This window comes from Cannabis sativa, chromosome 4, assembly GCF_029168945.1.
Source record: "Cannabis sativa cultivar Pink pepper isolate KNU-18-1 chromosome 4, ASM2916894v1, whole genome shotgun sequence".
In the NCBI taxonomy this organism is placed as follows: domain Eukaryota; kingdom Viridiplantae; phylum Streptophyta; class Magnoliopsida; order Rosales; family Cannabaceae; genus Cannabis; species Cannabis sativa.
Window position 1 is genome coordinate 40,803,631 of NC_083604.1, and position 13,861 is coordinate 40,817,491.

A 13,861-nucleotide genomic window follows, 5' to 3' on the forward strand; every position below is an offset into this window, starting at 1 on the left:
AAAATAAAATAATCAAATTTAAAAAATAACCATAATGGCAAGTTTGTTGAGAAATAAATTTTTCAAATTTGAAGCCTACTAATATCCAAAACTAATTTAAATTAATTAAAAAATTATTTTTAATCTGATAATTAGATTTCTATTTGAAAAATAAGATTCTACATAAAATTTACAAAAATTTAAATTTTATTTAATTGAAAAATGATTTTTAAAAGTTGAAAATAGGCCAAAATGGTGCAACACAGGGGGAGTATGAATGCATACTCCCCCGCGCGCGGAAGGGGGAAGAATGTCGAGCAAATAGGCTGCAATGCAGTCTACTTGACCAAGGTACCTCAGTCACGGGCTCCTTCAGACAACTTGTGTTTGAGAATTCTCAGTCAATCCTGTCTGAAACCGTGTTGTTGCCGAGTAACTCCCTTCATCAGCGCGCACGTGGTGTCAACCCTAGGCTAGATATTTTCAAACTTCAAAACATCATAACTAATTTAATTTAAATCCAAATTGGGTTATGTTAAAGCCTAAATTAATTAATTTCTCATCTACTTTCTAGAAAAAAATACTTCCAGTACGAAAATAAAAATATTTTTTGTCAAAAATTTGTAATTAACAAACAATCATCAATTAAGCACATAAACCAACATGAACACATTCAAATCATCAAAATCATCGTTTTAAATCCATATTTCATGAAAGTATTTCATTACCATGGCTTTGAGGCCAGTTTTTGAAACTTATTTTATCAGAATCTAGATTTACTAACATGTATGTTTGACTCTAATCTATAATCTAACATCCTAAATATGAATTTCCTAAAATAATAAAATAAACACACAAGAAATAAAAAAAATCCTTACATTGATGGCAGCGTAATAATAATGACTCTTTCCAATCAGATCTCTAGCCCTTGATTCTTGTCTGTAACAGAGCATTATCAAGATCTGAACTTGGATCTTCTCTCCTTCAGTTTGGTTAGACACACTCTTCCTCACTATGCTAGGTATTACTTTGGCATGAGTGTCACCATGCACCACGAAATTCTATGAAAAAAAATCAAGTGCTATTCAAAAATAATAATAGAAATTAAGAAGTTTGCTTTTGATTCAGTTTGTTAGACAAGAGAGAGTCTAGAGTCTTCTCTTAAATCAAAACCCTTAATGTTCTATTTATAGGGATTCATTAGGTTTAGGGTTAGAGCTAAATGGGCTGATTAGAAATGTAACGCCCTGACCCTCAGGGGCGCCACGTGTGTGTGTTTAAAAAAAAACTTATTATCACTAATCTATAAATTTTGGAAAAGTGTGGTTTAATTTAAATCTTAATATAAATTCAAAATAAAAACTTTCATTTTAAATACTATCGTAATATAGGGATCCCTTGTTTATAAAATAAAATACACTTTTACAATAGATTACATTTCCAAACATAGAAAGGAATTCGATCCTGCTTCCCAGAAGCCAAGACCCCACGGCTGATATGTACATTGCTGAGAGACCTCTGACTCATGGCCGAACACAGCTTCTAACTTCCTTACCTGCACCACGAAGCACCCGTGACCGTGAGTCACAATGACTCAGCAAGAAAAGCTACTAAATAGACATTATGGAAAGTGCAGGCAGATTTCATAATAATATTATATACATACCAGTAGGTCTTACATATGTCAATCCACATATACAGAAATAACATAAACTCTTATGTAAGCACACTTAATACATAATAAAGAATATTTATAGCTATTCATAATCAACCATCTCAGTGGTTCATAAGGTACCCTAATTACACATCATTATAAACACTCACTTTCAGTACTTCATAAATCACTCTAATTCATATAATACAGTAACCACATCATCTCAGTGCTTCATAAAGCACTCAAACACATAATCTTAGTGCTTCATAAAGCACTCAATTCTTACATCCCTACAACATGTATTTTTTTACCCCCGTCAGTTACAGAGACTAATTTCATAAGTAATATAACGTTCATTCAATTATACCATAACACAATATATTTAGTTATAACTCATTACATAATAACACACTTGATCGTTCCACAACTTCATAACCACATAATTTAGGTACTTCATAGAGTACCCCTACCACTCGTTAACCACTAGCTGTATATGTCACTATCGTTGTCCGATACAACAAACGATAAGTAAGAAACCTATCCGGGGTTTCAGGAGTAATTACTCATAACGGTAATAACCGTTTCTTTTACTCGATCGTAATCGAACCACAACGATAATAATCGTTTCATAATACTTCCCTCGATCATAATCGAGTCAAACGATAATAATCGTTTCATAATATTTGCCCTCGATCATAATCGAGTCAAACGATAATAATCGTTTCATAATACTTCCCTCGATCATAATCGAGTCAAACGATAATAATCGTTTCATAATATTTCCCCCTCGATCATAATCGAGTCAAACGATAATAATCGTTTCCTATTACTTCCCTCGATCATAATCGAGTCACATCCAGTACATATCGTTAACCTCGATTAGGAGTAAGTCACAACAATGTTTAACAAGATTTCGATCTTAATCGAATCTGTAACAATCAAAACATTAACCTTATACAGTATTTAATACTTTTCTCACCTCAGTCCAGAGATTAAGCGTGCATGCCAGCCTAAGTGAATAAACAAAGCTTGACGATCCCGGGTCCTATGTCACGACAATAACATTCAATAAATACCTTAATCCATAAATTCGGGAATAACCCTACTTTCCATAACCAGTGAAGATTAACTTCTATTAGCTCCAAAATAGGTTTTACAACTTCCAAACAACCTATACCACACACGGAAATTACCCCGAGCTCTAAAATCGGCCATAACAAAAAAAACTGAAAATTTTCCCCTGTAAGCAAACCGGTCGACCGGTTCTGCTACACCAGAACCAACCGGTCGACCGGTTCTGGCAGGAATGCAACCAAGTGTTTTCTCCTCCAAACTCGAACCAAAACTAAACCAAACCTGTCCAACTACTCCAGATCAATGTAATATCATAAACACAACATAACCAAAGCACTAAAACGTATCAATTCAATCTCCAATTCATTTTTCCATATTAGAACCAAGTCTAAGCTCTTAAATCAACAAAATTCTAACTTCAAAATCAAACAGCCATGAATATCAATCAACTCAAACTTCAACACATTCAAAATTAGGTTTAAAACACAATCCCTAACCAGTTTAATCCCACAGCCATAAAATCTCAAAAACCCTAACTCAAAATAATCTTAAAACTTGAAAATTCTTAGTTCACATGGCAAGGACTTACCTTAATCTTCCTAGGTTGAACTTGAATGAAAGAAACCTGCTAAAACCACAGAGAATTGAAGAAAAACTCTTGATTTTGCTCAGCTCCTAGGTTGCTCGAAGGGAAGGAGAGGGAGAAGCAAGTATATGTGTGATTTTTTTCTTTTTTTTTTTCTTTTTATTTTATTTTATCCTCATTCACTATATCTACATAATATAACCCCAATCAGCCTAGAAACCATTAAAACAAAATAAATAAAACTTGGAAAAAGACCATTTTACCCTCAACCAAAATCTCTTAAGCTTAACTTATAACCTAAGGGCATTTTGGTCATTTTCTAACTATTCCACAAAACCGATAACTTAAAATTTTAAACTAGTCTGGTATATTTCCAATTTAATTCATCTCTTATTGTCGTGACATTTCTGACCTCCCCGTCAAATTTCACAATTGCCAGACCCGAAAAAAAATACTTTATTCAAATTATGGTATCTACGATACCCGCATATTCTAATACAATCTCCGTAATTAATAAATTACGCTTTATTTATTCTTATCTCCCTAGTCAACCCATAATTAGTTTAAGTAGGATTATAATCCTACTCTAATTCCCTCATAATCACATATTTAATAAAATATGTCCAATTAAAATATCAATATATTTTTCCGGGATATTACAAGAAAGATCCACTGGTTTAGAATTCACCTCATGGCTGAACCCCTTAATGAAGCCCATGAGTTAGAATTTTACCATTATTTTGTTTCCTTAATGAAACAAACTTGTCTTTCTTCAATAATGCTATTTTTTTGCTCTAGTTATTTAAATACTAATTCTATCTATTTAATAATTATAAAATAAAATTACTATTTAAATATATTTATTAATTAGACCTTCTAAGGTCTCTTAATTAATAAAGAAACCTTGAATTCTCTTTTCTTCTCGATTAAGTCATTCCTTGGTGAAAATTCACAAACAAGACATAGTCTTATTTAAGATTCTAATTGATTAATTAAAACTAATTAATTGAGACTATAAAATAATATTATCCCATTTAGTGTGGGGACCATGGCTCTATGTAATCAAGCTTCCAATAAGTAGATCCGATATTTACCAAGTAAATTTTCTAACTTATTAATTCCTCCTGACTCCACTATAGATTTGAAATTGAACTCTTAATTACATAGAACGCTCTATCACCAAAAATAGATGCAATTTGAGTCACCCATTGTTTCAATCTGAATTGTTAAAGATCCTTCATAGATGATCTACATCGAGTAGTGATAAATGTACCGTTATACTCTTCAATGTACTCTATCCTTAAAATACTTAGCTAGTTGTAAATGACATTTCAGTAAGCTAATATAATTACTGAAATGAGGCCTCAACCATTTATCGCGTTAAGCCAAGCTCGAAGGAAATTATCGTTTCACTTCTAATAGTTATAGAAGCTATAGATTCCAGATCTATAATTAGCGCTCCCACACAATTGTACTACCATATTCCCAAGATGTAAGTATTGGGTCGATCCAATTAGTCAGCTTTAACGAACAAGTCAAAGAACACAAATAATACATTCAAGTCAGAACCTAACCATCTCAGGATTAAGATCTATTGACCTAAGATCAACTAAGTGATATTGACTTAGAAAGATATAACGATAAGTTTATGATATCTTACCCAATGTCAATATCGGTCCAGTCTAATGTATACTCCATACATTCGATACTAACATACTTTGCCAATGCCCTGGAAAGGACATACCACTTATCCAAGGTGTAAGTAAACTTTATCGCTGAATATCATGTCAGTGTAAATCTAGTGTACTAACAAATCATGAGACTTAAACTTTAAAATATATAATCATGATTATTTTCCACTGTGTAGACAACACTATAATTATGAATAACTATATGTTCTAAATTTAATAGAATTTATACATTAAACATATAATCATGAAAGAAATCATGTGAACCATGCAACATAAAATGATTTTTGATCTTTTATTAATTAGTAAACTTGATTATATAGAAATAAATTTATTTAGGGCATAAAATCCTAACAAAATTTGACTTTAAAATATGCTTGTGCTAATCTGAAATAATCGGACCCTGTTTAATAATACTAGATATCATTGCCATTCTACTCTCCAAATTGGTGCTCAGTAATTCATAATAATAATTAAGAAAGGCTTTACTCACTTCCTCTAGCTGATTATTCCAGTTACCCGCCATATCCATAATTGAATGAATTTTGTTAGTAGTTCTTCGAGCTCGAATTAAGGCATGAAAGATAGCAGTGCTTTCATCTCCATCTTTGAGCCATTTCACTTTAACTTTTTGATGGAGAAAAGAAAGCAAAGCTTTATGAATGATTTGGTAATTCTTATGAGCTTAAAGTTCTTTTTCAATTAGTTCACTGCATAATGGAGAATTCTGCAGTTCTTTTTGGCAATCTATTATCTCTTGAAAATCACCGTCATCTTGCTGTTGAATACCATAAAACTGAACCTTATTGATATCTTTAAGAACAAGCTTCAGTCTCTTTAGCTTCTGCACAAGACGATACATTGTAGTCCCTCCAATAGGAAGCTCCCAACTTAGCTTTATCTTCTCTTAAAAAATATGGAGCCTTATTCCACATTCAAAAATACTTGAATAGATTCTTCCCACTCTAATATCAAGATGCACAATTAGGATCCTCGGACTACGATCAAAACTCCCTTCCGATAAGAAAATCATTTCAGGTGCACTAAAATTTTGAAGCCACAACTTGTTTTTCTTGATCCTATCAATCTTAGAATAGATCCTCCCCTCTTTTCTTGTTTGTTATTCCAAGTAAAGAAATTACCCAAAAATTTGATGTCGTCAACTTTACAAAATTCCACACAACTTTAAAAATGCTTTATTCTGTGAGACTTCACCCTTTTACCTATCCTTTCATCCACACTTAAATCTTCATCAAAATTCCCCAACATGAACCAAGGAGTTTTAATTCCATGAGCCAAGTCCATCAGCTCTTGCCATAACCTTTTCCTATCTTCTTCATCGTTCATACCATAAACAAAACAAACTTAGAAAGTCTCCTTACCGACCTTAACCTCTAAATGAATTAGTTGATTAGAACAAAATTTGATATCTACATGAAACAATATTGGATTTCAACTAACTATTATCTTTCCTCCTAGATGCCAAGCATTATTTGCCACAAAAAACCAACCCTGAAACATATTTAAGTATAAAGCTCCTAACTTAGGAGCTTTTACTCTCGTCTCGAGAAGAACAACCAAACCCATTTTATATTTTAGAGATTAAATGCTTAACCTCTTATTGCTTACTAAGTTTATTGATCCCCTGGATGTTCCAACTCATGATTCTATCCATTTGAGGTAGGAGAATCTCCCCTCCTTGATTTATAGCCTGATTCTCCTCTAGCCGAGAGTCATCTTCATCTAGCAAGTCTTGAAACAGCGAGCATTCTCCACCTTTTGTAAAAGCTTGAAAGTTTTTTGTGATCACAAATGATTGTGTAACTTCTAAAGGATTTTTCCCTATTTTCTTCACTTCCTGAAACCCTTCTTATTCCACCTTAATCTCACGCTTTCCTTGTTCCATCTCCCCTTTTTATGTCTTTTTCACCCAAATCTACTTTGGCTTAACTCGTAGATTTTCCTTCTTTCTGCAAACTGCTGCAGTATGTCCCAAATTTTTACATTCCTTACACACCACCAAGATTGATTCATACTTCACAATAACCTCAATCTTTTGATCAATTTCATTATGGAAAGAGATATTCTCAGGGAAATCCTGAAACATTTTGACTTTGACCAAGATTCTAGGAAAATTAAGCCTTTCTCTATTCTTAGTAATAGAATCCACCATAATTGATGTTCCCTATCGCCCAACTATCTTAAACAGAGATCTTTCTCCTCCATATTTCAAGTAGCAATCTTCCCAGCTTGAATCTGAGTCTTGGATCTGTTCGTTGCTCCTAAAAAACTCCTGAAGTTCAAACAAACCTCTTGCTCTAGAAACAATTGTCGAAAAGTAGATCTCGGAGATACAACTTCTGCCACATCCTCAATTGTTCGAGCAACCTTCACCCCGTCTATTTCATCTTCTTCATCATCAAAATTAGAGATAGATAGAGTATCACTCCTAGCACCTCAGCCACTGATTCAGTTTTGAGCACTACATTTGAAGAAATAGGTCCCCTCTTCTTAGCCGATACCCTCCTTTTTCCTTGCATCTTAGATCCAATTGCCTTATTCCCCAGAGAAAAAGCTTTGCATGGTCGACCCCGACCCACCGTGGCACCAAAAAAATCTAAAGTCAGAACCCTGGCAAAGTGTTTCCCCAAAACTAATACAAACTTATTTACTATACTAATAATTTTCCTTAGAAGCTTTATTATTGCTAACATTGAAAGTTACATCATTGGTGCACAATTTCACCATTCCCATACAAGAGTGCCCCTTGCCCCAAAATACATTAGACTTGGTAAGTATAAGTTTACCAGACTCATAAATGGCCTTAATGTCGAGTTTAAAAGTAAGCCTCCACTATTCAAGTTCCTATTCAAGTCAGGCATAGAAAGCACATTCACCAATCTAACTTTATTTCCAAAGGTGAAAATTACATTAATAGTACCATTTCCTAATACCTTTGATTTTACTTCATTGCCCATTTGTGTCTCGGGTACCATCTGACTCTTCAAAGGTCTTGAACAATGACTTATCATATGTGACATGAACACTGACACATTTATCATACAACCATCCCAGTACTTTTTCTTCCACAGAATTCACCTCACTAAGAGTAGTAATGATATACTCCTCGATAGCATTCACTTTGGGTTCTTTCAAGTATTTTCTATGTTTACAATCTTTAGCATAGTGTCCACTTTTGCCACACACAAAATATGGATATTTTCCATCTTTGAATTGGCTAGGATTAGACTTTGGACCCAAAGTGTTACTATTTTTGTTTTACCTTGTTCTTATTAGGAACTTTAGAGGTTGCATTTGTTTTGCAAGTCTCTCTCCGTTAGACCCCTCCACAACCTTATCCCTACACATCAATTCATCCTCAATTCGAATATATTTTTGGATTTCCTCCAAAGAATAATCCTCCTTTTTATGAAGGATTCTCTTCCTATAATTCTTCCAAGATGGTGGCAATTTGTCCACTATTGTACCAACTTAGAATGCCTTGGGAAACTCAATTTTGAGCATTTTTAATTTGTTATAAAAATCACTTGAAGCTCATGAATTTTGGGGTAGAAGAGGGTTTGCCATCAAGAAATTTTAAACCCAAAATATTAAGAAATTAAAAATATCTTAGTACCTTCTTCAGCCTTAATTTTTTTTTCAAGGTGATCCCAAATCTCTTTTTGTCAGTGTATAAATCATATAGCTCGTTAGAGAGGCTTCTATTTATAGTGTTAGGACACCACATGACACCACATTTGATATGACACATCCAATGATTGTTACTAGTCAGATTAGGGCCTTAAATAACACTCTGAACATAAGTTAGAGAGATTAAAGATGGAAACATTCTCATTGAAGAGAGGTGTTTTTTTATTTTTTATTTTATTATTTTTTTTTTTTGAAAAACTGGTTCTAGGTGACATGTCGCGTATATTTTTTTACTAATGTTTTATTTTTTATTATTTTTTTTGAAAAATTACTAATGTTTTATTTAAAATTAGTATTTTATTTTATTTTTTTAAAGAAAAAAATAAGAAGAAAATGACAATGAGATTAGATCACCTAATCTTGCCAATACTTGATTGGAATAATGCACATCTGAGATTTTAGTGTTTGGCTTATTGGAAGTAAAGCATCTTATGAGTTGAAATTTTTGTGAGTGGCTTAAAAGAATCTCAGTTGCAAATATTAATACATGGTACATGTGTTACTGCTTTTCGTTTAAGATTATCATTTTTATTTTATGAGACTTCCACTAACCATTAAACGGTGGCCTCCATTTTTTCCAGACTTGGGTAAGTGAATTAACTAGTATATTAATTAGCTAATGCGTACACGTGTCTTACTCAAAAGTAACTACTTTTTCATGCAAAATTAATAATAATTAATTATTAAGGGATGGTATACCCAATATATTATATGATAATTCAATAACACTATTTACATATTTTATTTTATTTTAAATTGAATTATTTTTAGACTACCCAATTCTACAGCAAACAATAAAATAAAATAAATAGAAAAATACATGTACTACTTAAATCCATTTTCAAAGTAAAAAATAAATTTCGTATTTGTTATATTGTATAAGGTTAGTTTGATAAATATGTAATATAGAAAATTGTTAAATAATCATAAACATTAATTTTGGTGGACACCTTATAAGGGTTAACCACTTAATATGTTATATTATTAATAATAAAATTAAGCATTACTTGGCAAGTATAATTTAGGAGTTTTTTATTTTTTAATTTTATTTTTACACTTTAAAGTAATATATAAATTCATATAGCTACCAGTTAGTAACTAATAAAATATCAATTGTAATCAAAATCTACGTAACAATGACATAAAAATTAGAACAGCCCAAACTGTAAATTTTTTAAAAAATAATTATGAAGTAATTTCCGAATAATTTAATAGTAATTATACAATATATTAATCCTCTGTTTCAAAAAAAGGAAAAAATGTTAATCCCAAACCTAATACTATTAATTTTCACTGAGGCTTGTATATATCAAAACTTCAAACAGAACTAATAAAAGTAAAAGTATAGGCTATAGCAAAAGTCGAAAAATAGTGAAATAGGGTCAAAAGAAAAGAAAGATGAGAGTGTGTATTTGTATTTAATTGAAGATTTGTTTTTGATATTATATATATAAAAATAGAAAATTGCATTAAATATGTATGTACGTACACAGCGGCAGATGTCTTCTGGTAGTAGAGACATTCTGATACACAAAAATTAAGTGTAAGAAACGAAATAAATACCTCTCACTTACCACCCCAGACAAAGACCCACCCACCATAATAGACCCAAGAAGAAGAAGAAAGAAAGAAAAGAAAAGAAAGATGAAAGATAATTCAGAAAAGAAGGATAATCAAGATGAGCAAGAAGAAGCAGATTTACAAAATATAAGAGCTACAGAAGAAAGCAATTGCACAAGTTTCTTCATGAGTAGTAGTCCCTGCTGTAATTTCTTATGCTATGCAGTTAAGGCTTTCTTTAAGTGCTTGGGCTATGAATATGACCCACACGACGTCAACTATTCCCCTCTTCCCACTACGCAAACTTCAGATCAACCTTCTTCTAAGGATCCATCTCAAACAAAAACCCCTGTAAAATCTCCCTCCCCTCTCCCTCTTTATTATTGTTATTATTTATTTATTTATTTATTTATTTATTATATTTGAAATGTGTATGGTCAATTAAGTTTCTAATATATATTTATATTAATAATATATAGGAGGAGGATCAGGAGGAAACGGGCACAACTAGAATAGTACTTTCGAGAAGGACTCCACCACCACGAAGACAAGGACCCACTCGCGGTAGAGGAGGTCAGAACAACTGATCAACTAAACAAAGAGATATATTTGATCGAGAGCACCATCAGAATCCTCTATATATATAGATATAGCCTTCTTTTTCACTATTTCAGGTTCAACTAAAGAGTTTATATTCACTACTAATTAGACTTCTTTAACATGTGTGTTATATGTATATCATCTTATGTACAATTAGAGTAATGCATGTTTTTTTTCTCTTTTAATTTGTATGAGTAAATGTTTTTGTTTGTGTGTGTATATGTACATAAATTGTGATATATATATTGATAAGTCTTTTTTAGTTACTTTATCTAAAAAAAACATGCATGGTGATGTCTTTTCTTTTCTTTTTCTTGCTTAAGTTAAGTCATCTAATCAATTGGTTTAATTTGAGTTTACATTAAAAACAGTTTATTTTTCTTATTATTTTTTTTTATTTTTACAGAATTTTACATAAAAATTTCTATTGCAACTAGCGGAGCAATTTTAATCGCAACAAAAAATTATATAACAACCCACATAGAAATTACTGTAGAAATCACTTTGGAAAACCAAACTATAAATTTTAAAAAATAATATATAAAGTAATTTCCCTTAAAAAAATCATGTATTAATAAATAATTGATGGTTTGGTAACCATCCACACTTTTGATCCTTGTTGCAAAATATTTGTTATGTTTTATTCACTTCTGCATGATTTGTTAGTATTTTTTTTTACCTTCAAGTAATATTAAGGAAGTAAATTAATTACATATATATTATGGGAAATTTAATTTTTTATGCTTATATATTCTTAAAATTTCTCTTCTAAACTCATAATATTTGATATTTGTGGGATATGACACATTTAATGATATCCCTAAAATACTCCCCATTTACATTACCTCCCTCTCTTTTTCTTCTCTCTTTATTTCACTACACTGTCGACCATCGGGCCCATCGAACCCATCGGACCCATCGGACCATATCAAATTTTATTTTTTTACACATGCAATCGGGCTCCATCGGGCCCATGACCATCGGGCCATATCAAATTCTAAGTTTTTACACATGCATCGGGCCCTATCAAGCCCACCATCGGGCCCACTATCGGGCCTTTGTCTTCCTCAATTTTTTTGTGTTACCATCGGACTGACATCAGGCCTACATCGGGCTGCATCAGGCCCGACGAAATCAAACCCCAAACCTAAATTTTGCCCAAATCACATCCGACGAAAAAAAAGAGGGTTGGTGAGGGTGAGATGGTGAGAGAACAACCGAGAGAGATAGAGGAAGAGAGAGAGTTGAGGTTTGAAAATGAGAAGGGTATTTTTGGGTTATTGTAAAGTGGTCATATTTTTTAAATTTTAAAATGTATTAGATTAGAAATTTTCTTTTAAGGTATTTTATGCATATTTTTTCAAATTTCCCTATATTATTTACGGCAGTCATTGTCACATGCCTCTCAAATTCCAAAAATAAGAAATATCGATCCTAATTATTCGATATTCCACTTATTTATTTATTTATTATTGAAATTCCGTATTTTAATATTCCCAGTTTGATTATTTAATTAAATGATTAATTAAATGCGGAATAATAAAACTGGTACTGAAAACAGTTTTCTGTAGTTACAGAATGCAACTCCGTAACTCCAGAGAAACCCAGAAAAACAAACAGTGCATAAAAGTAAAAACACACAAGATTTTTGTACGTGGTTTCAACAATCCTTTCAGATTGTTACTAGTCCACGGGGCCACGCCCAGAGATAAGATTCATTAGATCGGTATCAAAAATACAAAGTAATTGACTTATGCATAAATAGACTCCCTCTTATTGTATGCCGCAAGCTTGATGTATTCCACCTACTAACCGAATCTTGATAAAACTCCAAGTGCTCGAACTCCCTTCGATCACCTTGAAGAGTGCTTGAATCCTCCCGATTCAAGGCTTAAAGGCTATCTCCCGAAAGCCTATACAACCATCTCCCGAAGGTTGTGTGCTTGTATCCTCCCGATGCAAGACTTCAAAAGCAATCTCCCGAAAGCTTGTAAATACCCTTCTCCCGAAGGTGCACTGATGTTCTTCTTCGTTGTAGACTTGAATACAGACTCAAGACAATACAAACAACAAATAAACAGAGTAAGAGTAGAACAACTCTTCTCTACAAATCAAAGACTCTCTTTTCTAAAGATATGAATGAAATTCAAAGATACAAGAGAGGTACCAAGAGAGGTACTAAACAAAGACACTCTTTCCTTAAGATATGAAAGCTATTCTAAGTGTATGAAAGAGATACAAAACCTAGCAGCTATAAGATGTATTTATAATGAATATACATCTCATAGACAATTTAGCCTTTTACATTCGGTATTCGAACAAGACCTCAACCCACTAGAAACTTCCCTAAAATAATTCTTCAATCAGTCCAGAATTTCCGTTTCGTACATACGAATCGTGGGCGTAACTACAACTTTCCTTTTATAGAAAAGGAAAGTCTAGCTCCGGTTTTCTCTTCAAGAAACCTGATCTTAGAAAATGGGAAACTCAACACAAGATCAGAATAACAGCTGGTTAGCAAAGAATCAATGTGTAATCAAAACTTACCATTTTTACCTCAATTTCCATAAATAGGAAAGCTAGTCAACTTTCCTTCCAAGTTTAGATTTACACAAATATGGAAACCATATCAATAAATGCCAGCCGAAATATGCAATAAATAATAAAATATTTTTGTCAATTAAATATGCCAAAAATGGAATTAACAATCTCCCCCTTTGGCACTTTGATTGACAAAACATTTTATTATGAGAAAACCTGCATCAAGTGTTAGAAACCAAAGCAAATAGCTTTTTAAAGATACAAGAGTATAGAAAATACTCCCCCTGCATGAAAGCTCTCTAACACATAAAACATATAACTTTTTTTGGACGGAAAAGCTTGCAAACCGAAGAACACAACTTTTTAAATGGAAAAGTGTTAAACCACAAACAACTTTTTAAACGGAAAAGTGTTAAACCACAAACAACTTTTTAAACGGAAAAGTGTTAAACCACAAACAAGCAACTC

At 32.4% G+C, this 13,861-nt stretch overlaps 1 protein-coding gene across 1 annotated transcript; it reads left to right on the top strand.

The window, feature by feature from the left end:
- Positions 1-9,975: 9,975 nt before the first annotated feature.
- LOC115712342 (uncharacterized) lies at positions 9,976-11,162 on the top strand. Its single transcript, XM_030640616.2, has 2 exons — positions 9,976-10,603; positions 10,732-11,162. Exons 1-2 carry the CDS (start codon positions 10,337-10,339, stop codon positions 10,837-10,839), a joined length of 375 nt encoding a protein of 124 aa, XP_030496476.2. The 5' UTR covers positions 9,976-10,336; the 3' UTR covers positions 10,840-11,162.
- Positions 11,163-13,861: the final 2,699 nt, after the last annotated feature.

Excerpts from the sequence above, each read along its gene's own strand:
- LOC115712342 (XM_030640616.2), top strand. The coding sequence starts at position 10,337 with ATGAAAGATAATTCAGAAAAGAAGGATAATCAAGATGAGCAAGAAGAA. Across the intron at positions 10,604-10,731 it reads CATCTCAAACAAAAACCCCT|GAGGAGGATCAGGAGGAAAC; the intron begins GTAAAATCTCCC and ends AATAATATATAG.